Here is a 24635-nt window from a genome sequence, read left to right on the forward strand (position 1 = left end):
AAAGAACCACTGAAGACAGACGCAAACAAACATGGAAGAATACACAGAACAGAAGTCGTTTTGGGAGTTGGTTCTTCATTATGGACTTTTTCTGGGTGGGATTTTCCAGCTTATTTGCATTCTGGCGATTGTCGTGGTTCCTTCAAATAAACCGATAGAGGAAGAAGACATCTTACAAGAAAAAGACAGCAAAAGTCGAAAACTTCACGGACAAGGAACTCCACAATCTTCACAACCAAGATTGAGGGAAAAAAAGAAGAAACGCTGACTGTGTTTATTAGTTTCCCTGCCAAACATTATCTTTTCCTGGACAATAGAAAGATTCAGTTTCGACTTGGTGATGAATTACAACGTCGTTGCTACATGTTAAATTTACTTGCAGAGATGTCAACAACTGGGAGAAGGGACAATATTGACCAACATGAGCCGAGACGTAAACAAACGGCTAACTTCAAACTTGAACTCCTTTTATCTTTTTATACGGAGCATAAAGAAGAGTCTAGAGCACCATGTTTGTTAATAAATGTATTGCTAGTTTCTAATTTTCATTCCACTGCTTGATAGTACGCTTGCAGTTTAACTGTAACAAAAATTTCTGATTTTCTTTTGGAACACATTTTGTAATAATTTGCATATACACTGTATAAACTTTTCGTTTTACAACATAGGCTCAGCTCATTACTTACATTTTCTTTTAAATGTGACGTCAACCGTATCTGGGACTGTAGGATTTTTATTGAAAAAAATTTCAAGGATACAAGGAAAAGTTTCCTCATTTTCATTGAAGCAGATCTCAGGGCAACATTTCCTAAAGGATGCAAAAGTCCAGCAAATCTTAGCCAAAACAACAAGAAGAAATTATCTAAGAGTACTATCGGTCAGTTATGCCCCTTATGACCTTCATTAGTTATTTGAAATTGATGTCAATGTGGGTTCCAAAATTTGTCCCATACACAGGTGGCCCAAGCCCAAGCTGTGAGCGATGATCATCTTGTGTAATAGCACTAATAGCGGTCACGGCGAAAATGTAAGAGTTTGTATGGGAATATTTACGATCGGATTTAGGAGGTACAAGCACTGGAAAGTTCTTAACAAAAATAACATACCTTGCTTCTAAGGTGTATTGCCGATTGTCTTTGCCATTTTGTGCTGATTTGAGGCCATTTTAGCGAGTTGTCACTTCCTAGGTTTCCCACTCCTAAGAGAAAGAGTGGGAAACCTAGGAAGAGATAAATGGGAAAAAGACAATCGATAATACCCCTTAGAAGCAAGGTATGTCATTATTATTAAGAACTTTCCAGTATTTGTACCTCCTTAATCCGATCGTAAATATTCCCATACAAACTCATATTTTCGCCGTGAGCACCATTACGCAAGATGATCATCGCTCACAGCTTGAGCTTGGGCTGCCTGTGTCCCATACTGCTCTAGCACTAAGGACACGAATTATGGATCAGAGAATTAACTCTGTAGTGTGTTAGGTTTAAGGTTTTAGGGTTTTTTTTATTATTATGCACTATTTCAATGGTTTACAACAAAAGGAAATTAAAGTAACATAAAGGCAGCATTAAATTACATAAATGTGAAAAGTAAAATGTGCGCAGTGACCAAAGGAGCTTAGGCTTTAGAGTTGGTCACTGCCACGTGCAGCTAACTGGCGTATAACGTGCAACTAACTAGAGCAAAAAAAAAGTAAAGAATAATAAAAGTGCAATAATAGAAACATACTACAATTTTTACATAAAAAAACGATAGAAACGATAATTAAGAGTGAGGGCGGTACTTTTTAAATACCCAATATTCATTGGCATAGAGTGCTAAGTGAACCTGTAAAAAATCCTACTAAGCATTAGCCCTAGTAGGGAAATGGGAGATGGCATGAGGCAAAGAAAAAATCTCTTAGCAGGGTTTTCATGGGTTAATTTAGCACTCTAACATACACTACAGTTAATTCTCTGATCCATCATTTGTGGCCTTAGTGCTGGCGACACCACACACTTGTACCCTTCACATTCACCTTATTACCACCACTATCACCCGCCTTTCTTCAGTCTGACCTTGTAGCTCAGTCGGTAGAGACAGACTATCAAATGTGGAGGTCATGGGTTCGATTGTTGCGGAGGTAAAAGATTTTTCTTTGCCTGGTGCGGGATCCCATATCCCGAGAAGGACTGTTGCTTATGCCACAAGTTACATCTCAACAGCCTGAGCAGTACCAAATCTGAATTTGTCTGTCTTTCATTGATACCCCTTTCAGTTAAATATACATGAAACTGAAAAATTTCATACCCATCTCGTACCAAAGAGCCAAAGACAGAAGAATAATAATTTTTATCAGCTATGTTACAGGACTATTCCCTCTAATCTCCAACAGGAATTACGTACAGTTATTACTCTCCTCTCACTTCACTGAGCCTGACTGTGTAGCTAACTACATGGAGTACCCCCACCCACCCCACTCCAAGAGTTTTCATTTTTAAGAAAGTATGATATGGGAACAAATGTTTAATGTAATCTGTCCATCTCATAAAGTTTTGAATTTACCCATCACCACAATTACATTTTAAATCTTTTCTTTTGAAAGATGGAAGGGCAAGATAATCTTGAAAACGCAGCTGGGTAAAGATGGAAAGTAAGGCTGCAAGTAACAGTTGTGTCAAACACTCAGAAACAGGTACTATGGACAATGGAAGCAAAGGTAGACAACCAGATTTTTGCTCAGTGTCATACGTTAAACACTGGGAACTTACAGGCAATTAAATCAGACAAAGGTCAAAATTTTTTAATAGTTTTCATCAATACACAACATATAACATCACATATCTTTCAATCTGGATCTTGTTGTAAAATTCAATAAATTAATAGTGCTTTCAACATTGTATATTTGTTATAGTGTACTACAATAGCTGAACACAGTGTACTCTTCATTTATGAAAATAAAACTGATGTTTGACATTGGGCAAACTGAATATTGACATGCTGGGCATCCATGTGGCAGTGGATGAAACTGATAAAGACAAGCCACAGATGGCAAAGGCAAAACAAGTGCTTTCTATCAGTGACTGTGTAAAATTGCACCAATAATATGAATAAAACAACAGCCAGCTAAGTGTCCAGGGTGTCAATGTTCTTGTTGCTCAATGTCCTCAATGACTAATTCAGCCCTTTTCTGCCTCCTCAGTTCATACCCAGAGTCCTCAGGCTCTTTGGCTAGCGGTTGGTCGCCAGGAGAGACTCTGGGGAACTGGGATTTTATTACTGCAGGATTTCTGTGGTAAAACAATCAATGCAAGCCATTACAAGGCAGCCAATCAAAAATTAATTTTTTTTCGAAATCTTTAAAGTCTCTCCTGGTAACAAACTGCTGGCCAAAAAGCCTGAGGACTCTGGGTACGAGATTGGGTCAATTCTTGAATCAAATAATGCAGTTATCACTTTTGAGTAAACTCAAGCTTAACTTAATGTTGACTAGCATAAGGTGTTAATTGAACAGCTAGTGGAAGAATTACATTTGGGAGGATTTGACCTATTAAAAATAAAATTGTTCCACATATAGCAGGCATAACAGCACAGTCATACAAAATGATATTTCATTTTGTTTGTGTACACGACACCAAATTTGTAAGAGTAAAATAGAGCTTGTTTGGTGCAATTTGGATTTTCAAGGCCTCATAATTTTACAATCCTCTCATACCAAACCCTGTAATTTTGATTTTGCAATGTTTATTGGTTCCAAGTGACTTTCAAATTGTTTTCCCAATGGAAGTTTTGAATTAAATTTTTGTGTTCATGTTTTTCTTTGCTTCTCTTTTTAATCCTCCATTTCCTTGTTTCAACATCTTTTTTTAATTATTTCTCATTACTTATTCTCCCAAGCAACTGTTATTATTTTGGTTGGCCTGAGTAATAAGACTAGTAATGGCACTGTCAAACGTTATCTGTTTAATCAGCTTTTCATAGGGGTTATCACACACTGATTCTGGTTGCAATTTCTTACAGGAAACACCAAAAATAGAAAAATACTGATCTGAGAAAAAAGTGTTTCTTCAAGTGAAAGTTGCCAAAAGATAACTTGGAAACAATGAGCTTCAAGAATAAATATTGGCGTTCATTAATCCTACACTTAACAGAGTTCTGGGGTAGGAAAAAAAATGTTGGGTCCATAAATTAAGTTCATTTTGCCAAAATGACAACACATAACCCTTTTACTCCCAGGAGTGATCAATATGTAATTTCCCTTTACATTTTGAATGTGATGTCAACCAGACAAATGATGAAAATAAAGAAAATCATCAACTATATAGCTAGGTGATATTGTTTGATGTAGTGTCAAATTGTGTGAACTAACTTTTAAAAGAAATGTATCGGCAGTCAGTCAGGAGAATTTACATTCATATCATGGGAGTAAAAGGGTTAAAAATTTAACCAGTCCAATCCAAAAGAGCTTTAATAAAATAACTAGCAGCACTTCCACCTGCCATGCCCAGTGTTATACTCAAAACACTCAAGTATCCCACAGTTTCTTTAGCACGCCCAGGTACCTCAGAGGAAGCATAAGAGATGAGTGATGTCGTAAGGTGGCCAGTGGAAAGACCAAGTACTGCAACAAACGTCGCCATCCATGCAGGCCTGTCACTCAGCATATGCGGTGGTACACTCAAACAGATGCCGATGACAACAAGGCACCGTACCAAAGTCGATAGCCATGCCCTATGTAGGGAATATACATAGTACATGGCTAAAGGTCCTCGGCCAAGAACATCACCAATATTGTAAACAAGAATCAGTAACACAGGGAACCAGCCATTTCCAAGGAAATCTATTGCCATAGTGGCCACAGATGGTATAACAATGTACTGTTGAGCAGTCACCAGGGTCAGTAGAAAACAGTGACAGAACACATGCTTGTACCGAAGCACTCTCAATGCTTCGCCCGTGAAGAATGCAAATCTCTGGAAGGGGTGTTTCCAGTCAGTGTCAAGGCCACTTCTTGGAGCGCGCAAGTAGTAGCGCTGGAATGCATTGCCTCTTGCCAGATGCAGATAGACAGCAATCACCAGGAGAATGAATGCAGCAGCAGCTCCAAAGTAGTAGTAGCTTGAGACATGAAGGTTGTTGGTTGTAGTCTTGGTCAGAATCCTCAAGACTGTTATCAGTAGGCCACATAAACCCACACCAAGCTGTTGAAATAATCACAACAATTGTCTGAATTAGTATAAAGTGTCCTCCTTTCGTTGACCATTTGAAAACTCATTAATAATAAAAAAATTATTCATGGGTCCATTGACCTATCAAATGGCCGATAATACATCACGTGCAGTGACTTTATATCGATGAACCTCGTCCTTACTAGTATGCGGTGTTTTATCAGCTGATAAAACACTCCTCATTAGTATGTGGTGTTTCTCTCGTATGCTAATTTTCAACTTTCACAAAAGCATAATTATTGTTATGAACAATATTGACACAAGCTTTTCCAAGAATGTTTTTGAAGCAGTTCAAAAAACTTCCAGCACATTTTTATTGGGTCTAAAACCTCTCACTGCACCTCGTGGTTTTAAACCCAATAACACACTCCTGCTCATTTTTTAAACATTACTTAAAAATACAGGTAATGTAACTAGTTTTACATATCTACATTTTGTGCCATGTGTTTGAGTTAGAATTGCCATTCTAATTCAACCCTTTCAGTTAATTTTCCCCTTCAGGGGCCATTCGGAAATGCCATGTCCTAATTAGGATACCCTTGGTATGTGACATGGTAATAATTACGTGAGTTTTAATATTACATGAAGCAGCAGCTTCCATGAAGTGGTAGCTTACAAGAGCTTGGAGATGAGTCCTACAGAGTCAAATGTTCCACCAGTTACTTATGGAGAAACCCAAAAATTATTCATCCAATGTAAATACAAATACAGTGGACCAAATGGACTGATGGTCTGAAATGTTTTTTATTCTTTTTTGTCCTAAACCTCTTTTTCACATGTACATCAAAAAGTGGTTTACAGCTAATAACTAAATAGGATAATTTGTAAAACTTATATCAATTGGACCAACTGACGTAAATCTGTAATAATTCAATATCATATGACATCAAAAATTATGCTAAGAGATTGGAGCATTTAGCCATTAATTTAAAAACTTGCACAACAGTAACAGTAGTACTTGTACAACAGGAAAGAAGGTGAAAAGGAATGTAAAAAGTTTTCTGAAACACAGTCAAGGAGAACTAACATCTACTGACTCTTGTTCACAAAAATATTCAAGAAAAAATATCTAACAGGTTGTAAATAATGCAACCAGTATAAGCTTACATGAAAGTCAAACAATAAATAATTGATCCTTGAATTCTATGAAAATATGTTTCTTCATGCCCTGCTTTCTAAGCTATTTTATGGGCTAGTTTCCACTTCCATTTCCACCAAATCATCCCATATTTTAAACAACTTTATCACAAAATATGTCTGTGTAAATCTCCATCATAGGCATGGCTCACAGTTGGAAAATTTTTGAAAGGATTTGTTTACCTTGCAGTAGAAATATGTCATCGTGGGACATTGCCAAGTGTGACCCCAAGTTTTCATGTTGAAAAAAAGTTGGAAAGTTGTCAAGAACATCTAAGGTGCCGTAGTGCTTGGGTGGGGCAGGCTGATTTTGGAAAACTCGAGCTAGACAATAGGGATCACAGTGATAACTGTCAATGCTCGTCATTGACATGTGATCAATTTGAACAACGCAGGAATTTTCAGACCTTCACGCTTTTGTTATGGACTAATGTGGCTATTATTATTATCCTTCACAATTTCAAGGTTTTTACGGAAACTCTCTACAGGCGAGCCAAAAATTAATGCAGCCTTCGTAGCCAAGCACTCCACAAGCTTATAATCAGGGCTTTCAATAAAATTTGAAGTAGACGGATGGTTGTTGTAGAGTAGCCGGCTGTGACAATAATGGGGTCGTAAGAGCTCTTCTTGCAGAAATTTTTTGAGATCTGGAAGCACGGAAATGCTATTTCCAGCATTCTGGGATTCAAATTGAGTACAATAGATAAGACAGATTTCTTACAAATCACTTGTTCATGATCTCCATTTAATGTGTCGAACAGCAAATAACGATAAGTGTCAATTGCGTTGTTCTTAACATTGTTTAAATCCTTGGCATGTTACGTACAATCTTCCAATAGATAAAAATGAGACAAACTGTTTTTTGGCAATTGACTTCGCTTGCCAATTCAGGAAAAAACAGATCGGAATTGGGAGATAGCATGGCAATAGTAGGCGGGGCTGATATAAAAAGTAGGCGGCTGAATTCGCTAGTTGCCAGCTTCTGATGAAACCCCTGTTATAATCCTTCGTTATTTCAAGATTTTTATGAAAACTCTCTGGGACGAGGAACTGACCAGGCATAGGGTGATCAACTATTCTTTGTTGACATCCATTTCTTCCTCTTATCATAGCAGCAGTTAAAACCATCAGACTTTTGTTTGCCCATCATTCATACATCATACAAAAGACAACAAACTGCTGCTGGTTAAGCTGAATAAGAAGTAGGAGTTTCACTGTGATAGTTCTGAGCACTGCTTCAACAGGACGTATATCTATTTCACTTTATATGATTGCAATATCCTGACCTGTCTTCCAAAAATAAGCGGGTTAATGTGTATTTCTTCTGATCTCTGGTATCTGGTCTACTTCAGTTCTCAATGTGTCAAAACACTGACAATTACTTCCCACTAGTGCGTCCAAATGGTTGTAACAATGGTACATTTTACTGAATTACCCCCATTTCCCACTCTCCTACATGTATATACCTTGTCAATCCAGAAAAAAAAAAATGAAAAGGAAGGTAATCAAATTTCCACAATTTGATGAAGGAGAATGCAAGCCTTATCTGGTGATGGGTGTAGTTGTCCTGTGTCATTCATCGTAATTCATTGTTTCTCTATTTTGATGCCAATATAAGTTTACCAAGGATTCTTCCATTATCGTTAAAAAAAGGATTCTTTTATGGGTCACGATTTGGATGGGAACTGTTATAAGTTGGCATCATTTTCATGGAGCCTATTAATTTTTTTTCTGTCAAGTTCAAGCTCAAGCGAAGTTTAAGTTTCGAGTAAATTCTTGAGCTGTATTCATTTTGAGGAATTTCAGAACAAAAGCATGAGCCAACACATACAAGTTTATGTCAAGTGAAAACAGGCAAACCTAAGCAGAAACAGAAGCATTTGAAAAAGGAAAATACTTGATACTTATGTTTGCCCTGTGATTATGCATATGCTTGTCTGGCTTCTTTTCACATGGACTGTTATGTTCCCACTTTTGCTTATCCTCACAATGCCATTGAAAACCAGGCCTTAGTGGTGTGAACAAGTTACATGGATATGAACCATGCGTGAGCATGTTATATCAAATGGTTTGCATTGTCAGTGAATGACTCTTTGAGCCAGAGGTGATTATAGTAGCATCACTGTTGGACAGTTAACATCCAGTTTGAGGTACAATACTTAAATAAATAGTTTACAAACCTCCTCACAATACATGTTGTGAAATTTCATGACTGTCTCTGATGAACATATTTTTTAACAATAAACATCTATGGCCTTCGCAGTGAAACCACTCACGCCCAACTCGTGGTTCCACTTGAGTTTTGAACATTTTATGATTCCATCTTATGGTCGATAAGAGTACAGACCATAGAAAACTGACGTTGATTTCTTCATTGGCAAAAGGGATATAGTTACATAGCAAGACTCACTGTGACCCAGCTTTTGCATCAGGATTATAATGTATTTACAAAACACGTACCATACCCCAGTTGTTCAAAGAGGAGATAACTCTATCCAGTGGATAAATTACTATCAAACGGATAAAATGTACTTCAACTGATGTATCTTATCTGCTGGATAAAGTTATCTCCTTGTTGAACAACTGGGGCCAGATGGCTGCACATAATATACATGTAAACAGCATGATAACACAACTTTTGCATTAAGGGTCTTGTTTCTGTTATAAAGGTTCATAGCTCAAACAATATTGTCCCGTTTTCAATGAATGGCTTTAACTGGTGTTCAGCACTAACAAAATAATTCGATCATCAAAATTTAATGAAACACAACCAAAATTAAACTGCAATCAAAGGATTCCTTGGGCATCTGTTTCCTCAAATAATTTCTACCCTTCTTACACAACTTCATAGGCCAGTGCTGTAAAATTTTACCTTAGAAATAGAAGCAAACCTGATATTTTTAATTATTCCCAAGAAAGACATTTTGGGGATTTGCCAAACATTAGAATTTATCTAGAGAGTTTGCTTACACTGTAAGCTGGTGATGTTGACAGCTTGGTGTCCAGAGTGAAATGACTGATAGCTCGCCCAGTCTGGGGTCCTTTTATAGTTAGTGTCCACATTTAGTAAGTAAGTAATATCTTTATGGGGCTGTGTGGAAAATTCTCTTTCACAAAATTCCCCACACAATTAAACTTACATTACTGGGAAATTGCAAGGCTCTTTTTTAACTTATACTTTGACTCTGACGATGTACATGTACATGCTATGGTCCAATTTTATCCTTGGTTTACCTTTCATTTTCCATTGTTCTTGGGTATGGTAATGTGTGATAATGAGTTTCAAACAATGGCAAACAAAATTTAAACCAAGGATAAAATTTAACCACAACATACATACATGTACCTACATGTATAAGGCTGTATAAGGCTGTATAAGGTTGTTAACATTTAAAATAAACTTAAGTCAAATTGATGAAAATTTCTTACCATTAGTCCTTGAGTATACAATGGCGGCAAGGCATGAGTGCTTAAACCAAACAAAGTGGACTGACAAACAGCATCCGCTAAACCAAGAATACCCGCCACAAACAACACGGACCAGAAATGACTCTTAAGACATGTCGAACCACATAACTCCAGCTGATCCAGAACAATGAACCCAACCATACACACTGCCATCACCAAAAATCCACTGACGATTCGCCATTTGAAGCTTGCAGCTCGGCCCCAAACCAGGTTCACGAAAGAGCCGCAGAACAACAGTGGATTGTAAATAGCGTTCAAAGCGAACTCCGGTTGCTTGCGAGGGAAGATGTCATCAAAATAATCCACAGCCGCGAAAATAACAAAGATGGGAAGCACAGAGCCGATCCCAAAGAACACAAATTGTAAATACATGGCAAGGTTTTTTCTCGTCAGCATACTGAACAGAGGTTTGTCTTTATTCCTTGCGTGAAAGTCCGCATCGTCGCCGATGAATTGTTCAACCTCGGCTTCTAAGTCAGCCATGTTAGCCGCTTGGGGAGAACTGCCTTCGCTGCTGAAAAAGAATTTAAACATCGAGTCGACACATCCGGTACCGGACAGGAAGCTATCACTTTTCACAGGCCGTTCGGCACAGACTTCGGTGAATACCTACTTGAACAGTATATAAAACTACTGTATTGAATTTCACTGTACTTTTTACACAGGGAGTGACACTCACTCCACTCACACAATCCTCACACTAGACTCACACAACAGTCAGCCTTTGTTGGCGAGCCTCCATTCAATTTGACCAGAGGTTTTTTTTTTTCTAAAGTCTGTATGTTGTATAACCATCATAGAGTTTTTCCTAACCAACTAAATGTGTTGTAGGAAAATGAATTAGAGATAAAACGGGAATTACCCGGGGAATTACCTGTTTTAACAATTTCTTGAAGAAACATTAGGAAAGAGGGAAACAACAGCACTGAGTTAATTTGCTCCTTTAGGGTCATCCTAACTTCAGGAGTACTCACTGTTTTCTTTGATGACTGGTCGAGGGCAGCTGTGCAAACGCCGTCTTTGATTTTTCGATTTCTCTAAAACCTCAGAATACCGTACAAATCCAGCGAAAACGACAAGAAGCGCTAAAGTGATATGAAAAATAAAAGTTGCGAGGTTAAACTGTTGTCACGGTGTCACAAAATTCCTATTATTCATGTTTTCATTTGTTTCCTTTACATGTAGAAATTTAATCGTTTCTTTTTCATTATCTAAATTCGTTAGGGATATTATCAGTCTTATCAGGGGCGTAACGACCATATACGCACGTACGCACGTGCGTACCTCGAAAATCTAAAAAAGAATGTTCATTTATTTATTTATTTATTTATTTGACTTATTTATTTATTTATTTATTTATTTATTTATTTATTTATTTATTTATTAACCCTTTAAGCCTCAATAGTGCCGTATGGCACAAGATGCAATCACATGCTCAATATTCAGTCAATTTGCGTGAAATTTGCACAACTAAAAGATTCTCGAAAGATCTACACATGGAAAGCATAATATCATGCCCCCCTCCTATACAAGACTTGATTTACCACCCCTGCAACTTTTGGAACTTTTTTTTTTTATCTTTGTACTTTTTAGGCCAAGTTAATATCGCACAACAACCAATGTACTGAGAGCTGCAAATTAGGCTATAGTTTAGGGACATACCCAATCTTTACAAGGAAAAGACAAATTTTAAACATTTTTATTTTTCCATTTTGGGCACTTGTCAATTCAATCTGTGATCTCCCGGCCTCCGTCTCTTTTGGTGTGATTTATAGCATACCCCAGAAAATACCTTTCAAATGGTATATCACATGTGGTCTCCTGGTTTATAGTTACCGATTTAGAAAAATTTGGCGTTTCCCTTGGGGGTTAACTTATAGACTTTTTGGCGAAAAGCGACTTAAACATATGCAAGAGTTTTCTCTTGTTATTGCGAGTTCAAAACCCAGTCATCACAATGGTGATGGTCGAGACACTTGTGTCAACCTGTGCTGCCGAACACAGTTTTAGCGGCATGAAGAGACTGAAAACCCCTCTTCGAAGCACTATGAGTGAGGAGAGGCTGTCCTCTTTGGCAATACTCCACATACACAAGCACAAGAATGTGGATATTGACAATCTAGTTGCTGAATTTTCCCGTAGTAAAGGGAAACAATTCGCTTTTTTCCTGTAGCCGCATTTACAGTTTATAACACACAAGTCCAATATACACTTATATCAGTAGTACCAAAGGCTGACAAATAAACAACAAAGTTACTGAATAGTTAGCGTTTTTTCATGCTTTGATTTTTGAAACTTCTCCCTCGAAAAAATGGCATTTCCGAGTCCCTAAAAATAAAACTTTTCTGGGGGAACATTCCCCACACCCACTAGAGGCTCGCGTCTTCGGCGCTCGTTTCACTACGCCCTCCTGGGCGTAGCTAAGCGGAAAAACCACGCTACGCCCCTGATTGTTAATTATTTATAGTCTTTATTCGTCGTATTTTTATCAGTCAAAAAATGTCACTAGTATATTAGTAGTTATTGTCTTAGGAAATTGGAAATTGTAAATGTCAATGTAGTCTAACTAACTATTATTATTCTTGTTACCGTGTATTTCGTATCTTATTGTGTAATCAGCATTTACGGTACATCTTGTAGTTAGCGTTTTCTGGAATCTTCTTTGTAATGTCGTAATTGTGTAAGAGTATTTAAATAGAGGTCAGGTTGTTTTTTGTTGTTGATTATTAATCTTGGAAAGGCTTGGGCGAAGAAGTAAGAAGAGAAGGCGCGACACTGTTGAATGACATCAGCAGGAAGCTGGTTAAAACCTTCGGTAAAACTCATTTGCTGGTGGCTAACTCTAGCCTTGTATTGTGGTGAACCAGAGAAAGAAGCGCAAGCAAGCGGATGAAAGAACGTGGCACTAGCAAGTTACGAAGTGCAAACGAAGAAAGTACCTAAAGACACGCTGTCGTCAGTCTAGAAGTAAGTTTGGATCTTAGACTGTGTAGCAAAGCGAAGAATTTTGTGGGATTGTCGTGGAGTGGAGAATTTTGCTTGGCGTATGCGAAGAACAACCGCAAAGGAATCGAACATTTATTTTCTTTTGTTTTGAACCGGGAAGAATAACCGCGAAGGAACTGAATTGTATAATTAATTTAGTTTAAGGTAATTAATTAGGTTTACAAATAGTTTTTGCCTTACAGTTTATTTGTGTTAAAACGTTTATGTATTCTAAATTAATTAAACTTGTTGTGTTACTTAGTCTGTTAGTATGTTGTGGATTTGCGGGAAGGGTTTTGTACAGTCCCCTTTTTAATCGTGTCATACAAGGGCAAGATCCACGTCACACACGGTCAGGAAAGTATATTGGAAGAATATACTTCCCTGCCGTGAAATCAGCTTTGCTCTTTTTCCGATTATTTGTTCTACAATTTTTTTGCTGATTAAATCCTTCACTATAGGATCCGGCACTTTCATTTTGCACTGACACAGTAAATTACTGGTTTTTTTTTATTACTGAATAGGTTAAACTGTGACTGATTTATTGTAAAAAGGTTACGAAAATCCAAATTTTGAAAAACAGGGCGGTCAAAATCTTGTTACCATAACAACACCAAGTCACGTGGGCAATAACATAGCATTAACAAATAATATTGTTGCCAGGTAAACTTTAGGAAAAGTCATAAAGCTTGGTGGCCTAAATATTAAAACAGTTATAAATGCCCAAAGTCAGTGCGGACATTTTATGTCATCAAAAGGGCTAACAAGCACTTATTTTTTTTTTTCTCTCATTCTGCCTAGGCGAGCGAATGCTCCATCTGCCAATGTGTTTAGTTTTTACTGCACCTGCCTTAGGCCGGTTCTTGTGTATTGCGCGCCAGTGTTAATCAGGGCTTCCGGTATACCTGAATGATGACTTAGACAGCATGCAGAGACGTGCACTTTTCATAATTTCTCCGGGTGTGTCGTACTCCGGCACATTGAAAGACAGGCGCCAGGAACTTTGTCCAAAGTTGTTTGAGTTCGTTATTTCCAACTTCTCTCAAAAGTTTGACCATTTGCTACCAGCAAGGCCCACCCCACATTATAATTTGAGGAGGCGGCGAACGTTTATCTTTCCAACCTGTCGTGCTGCGCTTGCATACGTTCTGTGCATCTCGGGATGGTCCGAGAAAGGCGGGCTTCTTAATGGCGACCTCCTAAACGACCTAAAACAGAGATATTTTTGCGCGGTTTATAACCACGCGGCAAAGGCAGATCCTGGCAAGGGTTATTGGAATCCGAAAGGAAAATTAGGGGTAACCACGCTTTTTTCAGAGATAATTAAGCTTTAATTTGGGAAAAAATGCTATACATTGTTTTGTACTTTAGCAACGACTTTTTAAAATTATTGTTGCTTAATTTTCTCTAATAAATGCTGCGCAGTGACACCCAATTTTCTTTTTGGATTCCAGTAGACCTTATTAAGATTTGCTTTTTCTGCATAGACATAAACAGCGCAAAAATACTTCTGTATCAGTAGGCACCGTCCTTTAGAATAATCACAAAGTGGATCACAAAACATGAATGCGCATTTCTAAGTGACGTTTTTGTTGGCGTTGCCGTCGTGTTGCGTAAGGTCATTTAACTCTTGCGCCAATAATTGCAGCATGGCTCTGGAAGTGGAGTATTGGCCGAGGTGAAATAACGCGGGACATAATTTTTTTTTTCAACGTGCGATAAAGACGTTCTGCTACGAAGGCCCTGGCATCACAGTGCGCCAAAAACTAATGAATCCCAAAACACCGAAACTTCTCACAGTAAATTCCTTCCCTCGGTCCGTTTGCAATTGAATAGTTTGTCGACCTTCCTTGACAATCTCTTAAAAGGCCTCCCATGAGTTCCTCGTGTTGGCTTTAAGTGATTGAACCCACGTACATTTGGACAACACGTCAATGACTGCCAGCAAATACTTGTAGCCGCGATTGTACTTGGACAAGCGCTAAACCTCCAACAAGTCACCGCTCCATTAATAATCCACCCCCTCGGCAGCCAAAGGAAGGGTGCGGGAACGTCTGCGTCGGCGTTCCCTCAGTGTGCAACAATGAAGTGGGCCGCGTCTTGTTCCAGCAATCGTTTGACTTGCTTGATGAGAAGGCGCTACGCCGAAACAAGGCGTTTTACATCTCCCAAGCTCACCTCCATTGGTTTGGTCACTGTACAAGGTGAGCTGGAAAGTTTTTCCTTCTTTTGTTAATAGTCTGATTCGCAAATGTCTCCAAATAATGTGCCTTGTGGATTGAGCTATGCGAATATAAGCCTTTCGATAGTTCGTTACAGTTAAACTGAAGGCGCGAGGATGATGGGTTTTCAACAAGACAACCAAGATCATAAACCTAGTAAGATTGACGTCCACAAATGTCCGAAAGGATTTTTGGGTGGTGAAGGTGAAGTGTCAACCTCTGCCACCTGCTTTCTTCATCTGAATCCTGGCACGTCTTTGTTGCATTTTCAGCTTTATCTGGTCAGGTCAAAGATGCAACCTCTTGTTCCGGCAGACTGGCATTCTCATTGGTGCTACCCATCACCATGATTTTATCAACAGCCTCCTTTGCTTTGTCCCAGAACAAAATCTCGTCAGAATAACACAAGTTTCATTTAACCATTCACTTACTCTCGAGGCTTCTCTAAATCTAAGGGGATATCTGCATGGGAAAAAGTCACCTTTACCTTTACTTGGCCTGTTCAGCTTCTTTTCACTGGAGGTGGAAGTAAAATTGATCCAAATCATGATCATCCGTGGAGCAAAACCATACTGAATCCCTTGACGCGATATGCTTGTCCAAAATGGAACCCTATCTGTACCACTTCCTTTCTGCGATGAACCAGTCAAATCTTGAGAAAAATCCCCCCTGCAAGTGATTCTACCCGACAACTTTTACAAATAAATTATTGGATTGACAGAGATGTCCGTCTTGTTTACGCATTACGAAAAATGTGAATGTACGATCAGAAGGATTCGAGTGAAACGAGGAAACGGTTTGTCTGGTCAATTGGCTTTGGATGCACAGAAAGATAACAGCGTGTACGACATTCCCAGTCGAAAGAGGTAACAGTTCTTTGGCTTTTGATGAAATGGAATGGAACACTAGGGACGAAAGCTCAGATTCCAATAAATAGGGCGTTACCCAACCCTTCATAAGAAGGACCTTGGTAGGTTTAAGACACAGCAGGAAAGACACCAAAGACGGAATCGAGGCTCTAATCTGACGAACCTCCTGTCTGCGAAAACACATTTGACGTTGAATTGGGAGCAATCAACTTGGCAGGCTGTTGAACGTGAGGAGGGTAGAATTTTGAGAACAAGTGACAGTATGTCAACCAGTGATGAACGGAGAGCTGCACGTAACGAAAAAGAGCCAATCGTGATTGAGGTGCGCAACAGTAAGTACTATTGTCTCATCAACGACGTCTGGTGACCAGTGAGAGACCCCTTGTTTCATTTTGCGGAAGGTGTTTACGTGAGCTTACGTACCCCTTGAGTGAAAAGGCTTTGAATCGGATGCTTGAAGTGCCGTACCCTCTTGGACCTTTTCTATTACGTACCCATGAGCCAAAGCGTCCTGGCGTTCTGGAGTACACCACGTACCTGTGCGAATTCGTTCGCGACTCATGTGGCGGCAATGCCGGTCGCACGAACTGGGAGGGAGCAGGAGCTCCGTTTCCACGTCAACTTCCCCCTGATGCGATAAGGCAGGACGACGGTACACCTGATCTACCTTAAAATCGGAGACGTGTGTCTCCTTCGGTTGAGTGATTATGATTGTTGGATAGCCGAAGATTTTAGGCCAGTTGATTACCACCAGCGAATAAAACGATGTGGAATTCAAGTAGCTGATCTTCTCCTTGTCGTCAGGGTTGGTCTGAAAATACAACTGAAAGGCGTTTGTCCGCCCTCCAGGGAAAGCTTCCTGTGCTCAAAACGCTTCGTCCGTCCGGCTGCAAGGTTGGCAGGAGCTGCTGTATCTAAGGATTGCTCTCTCTGAAGACCTTTAACTTTTACCCCCATAAGACTCCCACAAGACTCTAACACTATTGATAACACCAGTAGGTTCCTGTAGTGTCGAGAACAAGGGTATATTGAGCATAGCCGCAAACGTGACCCCGTTTGACCTCCCTTTTCCTGTATACTCCATGGCAGTCCCTGCAACTGTTCTGACTTGCGCAGACAATGTACGTTTGGTGGATTCGGCGTGCGATCCTGTGTGGCTGCGAATGGTGCATTGATTATTGTAGCAGACGGGACCAACGAAAAATTGAACACATTCAGGAGGGAGCGTTGGTGAAACGAGTGCTGACTTTGAAATTGGGGCACCTTTTTGCTGCATGGGCATGGGGTGTCCCCGCCCAATATAATTGCTGCAAGAGTCGGTGTCTCGCTTGGCCTTGATGGTAACAAGTACTCGGGAAAAACAGAGGTCGTCGTCATTGCTCACGTAGAAAAGACACTGTTTATACAGAGCAGCATTTCCTCACTGTTCTTAGTGCGCAATTGGAGGGGTTTTCTTCTGCTCCCACGCCCTCGTGTCTAACGTAGGTCACTTTGAGATGAAAGCAGTCGTCCTAGCCTCCCACGCAGACGTCCTTAGAGGTTCGTCACGCGTTTCCTCCCCTACGTTGGTGGGGGAGGAAACGCGTGATGAGGCTACAGTCGTCCGTGCAGAACTTTTCATTGGAATGAGGATCCTGGGCATCATCTCCAGTAAGGACCTGACAGTCCTCATTTTGGCGGCATCCGTTTCCATCAGTGTGTAGTGAAAACTCGATTGGTGTGTGCCGGGACTCGAGATGAGCTTGAATTGGAACCCCGCACCACTTTGACTCTCCACCTTGTCCAGAACTTCATTGAATAAACGGTCTTCATCACCTTTTACTGACTCGTTCAAGGTCAAATCACAATGACGATGATCCCTCTCTTACATGTCAAAATGAAAATGCGTTTTGACTCGCTCGCGTTTTCTTCGGAGTGGGCGGTGATTTCTTGACGTATTCAACTATCACCTTCACTTCTTGTGTATGCGGCGTCATTTCACGGAGCAAGGGCCGGTGGTCCGAGAAGGGTACCCCCCAACCCCCTTTTGCACTTCTCAGTCTCACTCCCCTTGGGAGAAAAGCAAAGTTCGATTAATCAGTGGGCCGATCAGGAACTGGCGAAGGACTGGAAATAGAACCAGCTAGAGCAGACTGCTATCGAATAAAGCTCGGTGAATTTCAATTTCACTGATCCCGACTCAGTGTCAGGTGTATTGTCTTTTTTCAGCTTACCGTCGTCTCAAGCGCATAAATCAGAACGGTGTTGATTTAATGAAACTAAAATCCGTAAGGTTCCCTCGCCACTTCTTTTTTATCTCTTGTACTTTAATCACTGTAACTTTGCAATCATTTGTAATCATTGTAATCTATTGATCATTGTAGCTTAATTGTGTGTGGCAAATAAACTAAATAAATAAAATAAAGAAATAAGCAGAAGACAATAGCTTTTATTAAGAACCTCTAGGTAGCCTGATGTATCTTAAAAAATGAAACAGGCCGTAGTGCCTTTTCTGGAAATATACCTGACCTGTTGTAGAACGGGATCTGCAGTTTTTAGAATAACAATAAAGATGATGATGATGATGATGATGATGATAATAATAATAATAATAATAATAATAATAACAACAACAACAACAACAACAATAATAATAATAATAATAATAATAATAATAATAATAATAATAATAGAGACCTTTAGATTCTAGTACGAGTTCGAGTACGACTACGAGATTTGACTTCGAGTTTTTAGCGAAGTACTAAGAACAGATATATAAGTTTCATTTCACTCTTTACGAACGACGAACTCATGTTGACGCAGTTGGTTTGAATGATGATAATTAAGCCCTTTCGTGTTTCCAAAAAGACGAGATTACCTACGTTTCGAGGACTCGTTTTCGCCACTACGACATTCTTACAAAAACTCGTAGTAAAATGACGACAGCTATCACGTTTTTCCGCCAAAATGACACTGGTTCACGGGCGCGCACTCTTTGTTTATTGGAGAAACTCGTACTCGTACTCGTACTAGAATCTAAAGGTCTCTAATAATAACAACAACAACAACAGGCGGCATGGGAGAGGAGTGCAAGAGATATCATGACAGGCTGGCAGAGCTAGTCGCAGCAAAGAAAGGAGAGAACTATGTCACCACTATCTCTTGGATACGTTCTAAAGTATCCTTTGCCATCCTTAGGTCGGCTTTGCTCTGTCTTAGATGGCCAAGAACAGTTAGAAGAGCAAATAGAAGCAATGTTCGAGAAGCGGACTTTGAATTAGAAAGATACCTCGCCAGAATCTAGGTCCTATGATTTTTATACATACTTTTCCTTGTTTCTTTTTTTTTTTATGATATAGTTTGGTGAGGTTTTTCCTTAGGTAACTTAATGAGATTTTTTCCCCTTTTCTTAAAAAAAAAATTGTGTTTAAAAATAGTCTTTTTTTATCGAAAAGAATTGTAAATAAGTTTTAATAGCTGCTCTTAATCTGTAAATAGCATTTTACTTGGAATATTTTAATAAAAATTACTATTATTATTATAATAATGATGATAATAATAATAATAATAATAATAATAATAGTTATAATAATAATAATAATAATAATAATAATAATAATAATAATAATAATAATAATAAGGCATGGAAAAAACCAAGAAAGATTTCTTGCTTGACGTATGCATGCTTTTTAACTAGTCTCTTGATAATGGAGTCACGATGACCCCGAAACGTCGAGCAATAAATCTTTGTTGGTTTTTTCTAATAATAAAGTAATACAGTAATAATCACCATCATCATCATCATCATCATTAGGCAGGGTACGTTCATCACAAGCTGTGTGTGTCAGTTTACAGAACGGTCCGGCTGCTAAAATAGTTATAACGGGCATAATATACCACGTAAAACTTAACGTTAACGTACTTTGTTCCTTGATATAACAGATCATTACAGTGATCCTATGTGAAAATATGACTGATTCACTTAGTATGAATATTCCCTGCTGTCTTTGTTTCATAATATACCACACCAATATTGAGTGAGCATTCTCAACAGCAACAAGCAACTTTGGCTTTCAAAACGTAGAACGTGCATGTTTTCCTTTTTTTATTCAAGTGGTTGTTTGTCACAAACGTGTTTTTTCAATGACCTTACTCATCCTTTTTTGTTGTGTTCTGCAGTCCTTAATTCTCTCCTTATTTGTCCAACTGTCCTTATCTTTCCTTCCTTCCTTCTTTTCCGGTTCATTCTGTTCTGTCCCCCCTGTTCTGTATATACCTAATTACAGGAAATGAACGCTCCGTGGATTTAACGCGAATTGAAAATTTCTTTCTAATTTAAGTTACGTTATTTTCCTTAAGCCCGCGATGATTTAATTAACACAGTGGAACGTTCAATTCTGAAACTCAATTTCAACCTTCGAATACATCGTTTACAATATTTTACGTTAATTCTTGCAAAACACTAGTGTCTCTCTCAGCATTCGTGCAGAGTTTAATTTTGGACCAGATGGCTTTGGAATCGTCAACGTTATCTTATTTGATAGAATACGCGTTAATCTACTTCATTTGGAAATGTGGCCTTCCAGTTAATATAATTTTCTTTATTTCAAATTAATTAAATTTCATCTCAATTCGCGTTAATTTGGGACGGGTTTATTTCAAATACCTTAATTAAGAAAGTGCCTTCTATTGCTACTGCACATGCATACGTTTGAATTCTGGGCATCTCGAGAAGGTACGAGAAACTAGCCTAATAGTCTGTGAACAGGCTCCCAAGTGGGGTATGGGGGAAGAGAAAATCAGCGAGTGTTCACGGTGCCTACTAGTGCAAAGGTATTTTGCGCAGTTTATGACGATGTGGGAAAAGCAGATCTTAGAAAGGGCTCCTGGAATGCAATTGGGGGTAACAGCGCATTTTTCAAAGACAATTAAGGAAAAAATGCCGTACATTGGTGTATTTTAAAACTTTTTAGAATTATTGTTGCTTATAATTATCTCTAAAATATTTTTGGATTCCAATAACCTGGGCATAAAAATTTATTAGGAGGCAGAGTTAATTTGTTTAGTAAAAACCAATGATAAACTGTGTTTGCAAGGATCACCGTGACAAAATGAAAGTACCGGATCCTGTAGTGAAGGATCTAATCAGCAAAAAAATTGTAAAGTAAATAATCTAAAAAAAGAGCAAGGCTGATTTCACGGTCAGGGAAGTATATTTTCCAATATTTCGAAAGGCACGGCCTTTCTTCTTCAGGGTATGTTTGAGACTGACCCTGTGGCAAGATACGTTAATTTGGTAGGATAAGGTTAAGAAATTGCCTCCACAGACACCCAACCCAGTGCGCATGCTCAGGGACCGAGCAGGTAGAGGAACTGGGGCTTTTGTGTGTTAAAAAAAATGAATAGAACATTTGGAATTTTATGCCTCAATTTTATTGAAAGCGAACACCACCCTTCCATTTCAGAACCAACCTTATCAAGAAAACACGTGCAACAGGTAGGGTTTTCGAGGCGCATGTCAGGCTTGAGCTTCTGATTTGACCAATCAAGCTAATTTGTTGTCTTATCAATCAAAACTCTGAAATCTTAATATAACTCCAAAGCAGCACAGGTTCTGGAACGTTTTACGGCGATGATGTAGATCTTGGAACCAGTTCGAAAGTCCAAAATCATTGCATTGCATTTTACGAACCACTTTACACGAGCCACTGCTAGGTGGCTCTTAAATCTTTCATCCATGTCACAGATGCTAGTGGTCAGAGAAATTGTTGCTTAATCAATTTAAATAAGCAACTACTCAATCTCCATTTTATGTAAGCTTGAGACACGGCATTCATGGAAAGCAGGTCAAGTTTTCTTTAGGATTTAGAATTGTTGTTTAGGATTACGATTTTTTTTATATATTTAGCCGGTTTATATATATAACCGGTTTGTCTTGTAGGTTTATTTGTATTGACCTGTTGAATTTTTAACCGTGTGTGTAAATAAAGACTGAAGTTGAAGTTGAAAGGCGATGTGATGGTGTCGATGGTGGCAAAATTTTCTGTGAAACAGCCGAATTTCCAAAGCCTACTGAAACGCCGGCGAAAAAGGAACTTTCCACTGCAGTAATCTAACGATTATTTGCCGAAAATAAGGGGAGTACGAGGATGCTTCAATAACTGCAATCCCATGACTGATCCAATTAAATCTTACCATCCTTGCTTCCGAGTTTTTGTGGCATTCAGTTTATAACAATATTGGACTCACTGATCAAGGCAACATCCATCAGTCAAGCAATTTTCAGACCATCAGCGATCTAAAGTGTGATCGACTTGATTTAACTGAAAGCTATTCAGTTGATTTCCTGTGAATTTGCATGGGTGGTTCAAAGTCTATGCATGGGTGAATTCCTGATATGCTTTTATTTAAATAAAAGCCACTAGTACTTTCCCATGTCGCCGTTTATTGTGTTACAGAAAGGTTTTTCTAACTTTTCTACCCGTGGACAATATCTGACCGTTCAAATAAGGACTTATACGCGCCCGCTTACACGGTACACGTAATGCTTTTTTGACAAAATTTTCGACCAAAGTTTCAATTTTTTTTTCTTCTCTACCATCTAATCAGTAACCTTATTTCACCTATTACATATGACTGACAGCAGTCCAACCCACCCAATTACCCTCGCAAACGCGTAATATATCCTTCCGTGTTCAAGATACCGCAAATTATTTCCTCCATATCTTTATTACTTTTCCGGTGTTTCCTGTGTATTCTGATCGAAAGAAAAGAATCTATCATCACACAGAATGAACCTAAATAAACTTAAAGCATTCTCAAACAAATAAATACTTTAATTTCACTTTTTTGTTAAGGTCGTGGGAAAATTGCATATTGCGAAAATAAAGAAAAGTAAAACAAAAAAGGTTTTTCTCGAAGGCTGCTTACTAAATAGATTGGAAGAGAATGTGTAATCAATCTGCACACTGTTGTATCTATGACCATCTATATTTTGTACCAGATGTCGTAACTGCTTCAGTACTTTGACAGTTTTATTATAATTGACGGCAACGTTTTTCAGTTTATTATGTAATTTCTCTGACATATTTAAAAATCTTTTCATGCAAGTAATACAACATGGATTATTATTTTCCGAAAATTTTTATTCTTCTTATACTATGACGAGTAATTTTTAGTCTTTTATAGAAAAAAACAAAACAAATATTTTTGAAAAGTCTTTCCAAACAAATCAGTTTTAGTCCTGTTTTAGTATTTTAAAACCAAAACTAATTCAATAAGCCGTTTCACTTAGATTGGCCGCCAGCACACAGTGAATTGGACAAAACTTGGCGAACTGAAGTGTTTGTATGTGAATCCGATGACAGGTAATGCAGCGCGAAGGTAACTGAATGAAGATTTTCCTGATCAAAATTGATACCGCTCGATGTAAAATGAGTCGCGTAACTTTTCTATCAGCACATTTGTCTGTAAATTTTCCTGCGGGCTTTCAAATACAGACAAATGTATGGAAAGTTAAACTGCGATTGCTCACATTCCAACAAACCTTCACTTCTCAAATTTGATCCGGGCAAAAGTTTACCAAGTGTCAAGATCCTCGGCAGCTCCGAAACAAATTTGTACAGGAATTATTTGTCATCCGCACACGCGTTTGTTCCAATTTAAAATGTTGTCAAAATTCGCGTGAGAGGGTTTATTAACCAGTTATACTTGTTGTATTTTTTTTTTTTAAATAAGAAAAATAAAGTCACTGGGGTCTCGTCGCAATCTAGCTGAAAGTTCCCGAAGGATCGCGGAAATCAGTTCCGTACCAAATTTGGCTCATCGAGGTAAACTTGATAGCTGGCTAATGATTCAATGACCTGGAGCTTTTTTTTGGCACAAGATGAATGATGAAAGTCAATACAATTCACAGAAAGAACAAAAACTGTCAAAATATAAAATATGTGGAAAATCACACCCCAAATATCGGCATCTCTTGTATTGGGGGTATTTTTCAACATCGCTTGCGTCATCAACCCTTCAGTGGGAGTTTTGTGGGAATCACGCGTAATTTCGTAGAGTTAATTCTATTAGAAACAAAAAGAATGAAAACATGGCGTATTATCATGTAACGGTTTTGAGCGACATTTAAAGTGTCACATTACTGTTGTAGTTTTTAAGAAAAAAAAAATTGCAACAATGTCATTTGAAATGGCCGAGGTTGCTACTGTTCCAATATTTGTTCTGGCTTGAACTAATACATGCTAAGACTGCCTTGATAGCATACACAACCGGAAATAACCCAGTCCAGTTTTTGCCTTGTTGGACTCTGTAATTAGCCTTGCTTGTTATCATAGCATTGAAATCACTTACAAGCCTTTACTCCGTATTTTGTATAAGTGACGTTGTGCAGTTACACCATCACCGGTATCGTTACGTTGTTGGCCCAAAATCAACTTAGATCATAATATACGATCGCATCGGATAAGCTATTCATAACTGTGTGATGACCTGGTGAAGTCAAAACATTCAAATCACGTCGTTTTGCCACTTACCTCGTGATTCCTATCTCCTTTACAGAGTCAATTACTCTTTTGTTGAAAAATTTAAAAGTCCACATCCTTTTATAAAGTGTTGAGGCGATTGTGTGAAAATTAAATCATTTGTCGTGCATGTGCGGCAAGTGTGTATTGTATGTGCCCTAGCCGCAATGTCTGTTACCGTTGAAAAGTAAATTTCTTCGATCAACACCATCTATTGTGTTCCGTGGGACATCCTAGACGAAC

The 24635-nt window shown here is 38.6% G+C and overlaps 1 protein-coding gene across 3 annotated transcripts; it reads right to left on the reverse strand.

The window, feature by feature from the left end:
- Positions 1 to 2761: 2761 nt before the first annotated feature.
- Positions 2762 to 24511, reverse strand: LOC146454667 (uncharacterized). 3 transcript variants are annotated; one of them, XM_085095053.1, is made up of 4 exons: positions 24405 to 24511; positions 10787 to 10897; positions 9774 to 10326; positions 2762 to 5180 (listed from the first exon to the last, which is right to left on the reverse strand). In XM_085095053.1, exons 3-4 carry the CDS (start codon positions 10293 to 10295, stop codon positions 4422 to 4424), a joined length of 1281 nt encoding a protein of 426 aa, XP_084951179.1. In that variant the 5' UTR covers positions 10296 to 10326; positions 10787 to 10897; positions 24405 to 24511; the 3' UTR covers positions 2762 to 4421. The 3 variants fall into 3 exon arrangements, with proteins under 3 accessions (XP_084951179.1, XP_084951180.1, XP_084951178.1); XM_085095054.1 differs by lacking the exon at positions 24405 to 24511 and having other exon boundaries at positions 10787 to 10937; XM_085095052.1 differs by lacking the exons at positions 10787 to 10897; positions 24405 to 24511 and having other exon boundaries at positions 9774 to 10713.
- Between the last annotated feature and the right edge of the window lie 124 nt (positions 24512 to 24635).

The sequence above is a fragment of the Pavona decussata genome, unplaced genomic scaffold (assembly GCF_977016875.1).
Source record: "Pavona decussata unplaced genomic scaffold, jaPavDecu1.1 SCAFFOLD_300, whole genome shotgun sequence".
Taxonomy (NCBI): Eukaryota; Metazoa; Cnidaria; class Anthozoa; order Scleractinia; family Agariciidae; genus Pavona; species Pavona decussata.